The sequence below is a fragment of the Abrus precatorius genome, unplaced genomic scaffold (assembly GCF_003935025.1).
Source record: "Abrus precatorius isolate BTA unplaced genomic scaffold, Abrus_2018 Scaffold7, whole genome shotgun sequence".
NCBI lineage: Eukaryota > Viridiplantae > Streptophyta > Magnoliopsida > Fabales > Fabaceae > Abrus > Abrus precatorius.
Window position 1 is genome coordinate 36,084,850 of NW_020874417.1, and position 2,371 is coordinate 36,087,220.

At 33.2% G+C, this 2,371-nt stretch overlaps 1 protein-coding gene across 1 annotated transcript; it reads left to right on the top strand.

Annotated features, from left to right (window-relative positions):
- Nucleotides 1–1,615, top strand: LOC113871911 (protein ACCUMULATION AND REPLICATION OF CHLOROPLASTS 3-like). Its single transcript, XM_027509003.1, has 3 exons — nt 1–363; nt 1,117–1,175; nt 1,515–1,615. Exons 1-3 carry the CDS (start codon nt 44–46, stop codon nt 1,613–1,615), a joined length of 480 nt encoding a protein of 159 aa, XP_027364804.1. The 5' UTR covers nt 1–43.
- Nucleotides 1,616–2,371: the final 756 nt, after the last annotated feature.

Below are 2,371 nucleotides of genomic sequence, written 5' to 3' on the forward strand. Positions count from 1 at the left end.
AATGGAAGCCTTATCTCTTGTACCACGCGCGTCCCCATTATAAATGGAGCTTTCTGCATTTCCGAGCTTCAAAGCAGCTTCTAATGCTTCGTTACTTCCATTTTATTCGAATCAAGTTTGGTGCCGATGTTCTTTTCGTCTTCGTCGTCGAGATTATGGCTTTCGTTGGACTCGCAAGTCAAAACCGTTTATTCGGATCAAGATGTGCTCGGAGAAAGGCTCGTCGTCAAACGGTTATGGTGGAATCGAGAGCGGAGAAACGAAATCTGATTTTGTCGAAGTGATTGGCATTGGCTCTAGGAAGGACGCGGTTTTTGATTTCTGCTTGAACTCGCCGTTTCAGCTATTGTCGCTGCGATTTTGGTAATCTTTCTAGCTTATTTTCATCGTTTTCGTATTTATATTTTTTTTTATTTCTGAATTGTAAATTCAAAACCTATGTGATTTGCGATATTTTCCTTTTCTCCTTGAACGCGTTCAAATATCATATGGCTTGGTATGGTTGAAGATCCTTAGTTTTATCTATAGTGAAAGCATCGACTGATAGTTTTAGTATTTTCTAAATCTCCGTTGATTATTTGTTCTTTAGTGGCGGGAACAGACAATGTTGACAATATTATACCAGTGCCTTCGCAGATATTTTGTATTTAATGTGTAAACATGTAGGGCTTCTTATGTTGCTTTAAGGAAGGAAATTGCATTGTTTGTAATATCGTGACAAGTCTTAGCAATAGCTATTGTTTTGTCAATGGTGTTGGATTTTACCAATCGGGGCAACCCTTATTGGCAGAGGCAGTGCCTGGTGTAAATCATGAGAGGCCTTCCCTCCTGCCCACTAAGTTTTTAAGGACTCTACATTAAAAAATATATATTCCCCAAGCCATCATTTTCCAGATTGTCCAGCTCTTCCACCGCTAATCATCAGTAATGAGATGGATACGTAATGATGTCATACTTTTTAGAATCTTCGAGAGTATACAAGAAATGACTTATGGTTTTAGTCTATTACATGGTTTTTTCCATTTCAGATAACATTATTTAGATTCTTCTAGATTTTTTATTTTTATTTTCTGTGTTTGCATTTTGAATTCATTTTAACATAGCAATCTTGTGCAGGAATATTCTTATGAAAGAAGCACAAGAGGTGCAATTACAGCAAAGGTCAATTGAAGAAGGTTTTCCTTTTATTTAATATTACTGTGACTATCTTTATCTTATAATTCTACTCTGTCTAGTTTAATATAGAAACATGTATTGACTTATTTTCTTTGATGTCTAATTTGATAGAAAAATCTTAAATTGCGATTACATTATTCTTTATTTTACTGTAAAAAATGAAGTTTAAATCTCTAATCAGAAGACAGATTCATTCTAGAAATTATAACTTTTTAATGAAAAAAATACAGAAAGAGATAGGGGAAAATGCCCTGTTTCACTAATGAATTTCAGTTCAAATAAATCTCACGTTGTTCTCCCGTGTTAGAAGGTATTAATATTTTGGGCTATTTTTGCAGAACCTTGTCCAAGAATTGTCAAAGCTCCAGTATTTTTGAAGTCGTGTTCAAAGACTATTGTCCTTGTTTGTACATTCCTTACCTTCAAACTCCTGTTGTAAAACCTTTGTTTCAATTGTGGTAACTTTAATCCATCAAGTTACTATGGGTGTCCAAGTGATCTAGTTTGCTTTATCCCTTTCAGCTGATGATTTTGAGAAACATGCACAAGTCAATTGAGTTACTTAAATTGATTATTCATCATGATAGAGTGAATATAATTGTTTGATTAAATGAAGTCATGTCATTATTTATTGCATTAGATATTTTAAAGCTGACTTATGTGACTTAATGCCAAATTCCTCGCATTGTTAAATATTTTGTGCAAAATCAAATCATGAGATGGATTTTTCCAGATAGAATTTGTTAAAGCAGTCTCATGGTCTTTGTCACCTCTCTACCTCTCTTTTTCTTGTAACAAGGAAGTAAGTAAACTAGTTGAGCTAGCCTCCTTTTTAGCTAACACTTAGTAGTCTTTATTTTATTTTCACTTGCAGCTATATAAGACATTCAGGGGCTGTGTTGCAAAGATTAAGATGAACTAAAATCAGTTTTAATAAAAATAAATCTAGTTTTATAAAATGAAATTTAAATCATGTCTGAATAAAAAATAAATTAGATTAATTATCTCATTTTTTTTAATCTGAATTTTTTAATTTAATTTAACTTAAATTATAAATTAGACTTCTATATCCAGATTTTTCGCCCATCCCTAATTTTCGTGCTTCATTGCAACGGCCTTTTTCCTGTCATCTCTTCAGTTTTCTAAATTCATGTTTATTGACCTTCGTTTTTTCGGCTGGTTGCAACTTTGATCC

Coding starts and splice junctions, on each gene's coding strand:
- LOC113871911 (XM_027509003.1), top strand. CDS start 44: ATGGAGCTTTCTGCATTTCCGAGCTTCAAAGCAGCTTCTAATGCTTCG. Junction 364..1,116: donor CTATTGTCGCTGCGATTTTG/GTAATCTTTCTA, acceptor AATCTTGTGCAG/GAATATTCTTATGAAAGAAG. Junction 1,176..1,514: donor GCAAAGGTCAATTGAAGAAG/GTTTTCCTTTTA, acceptor CTATTTTTGCAG/AACCTTGTCCAAGAATTGTC.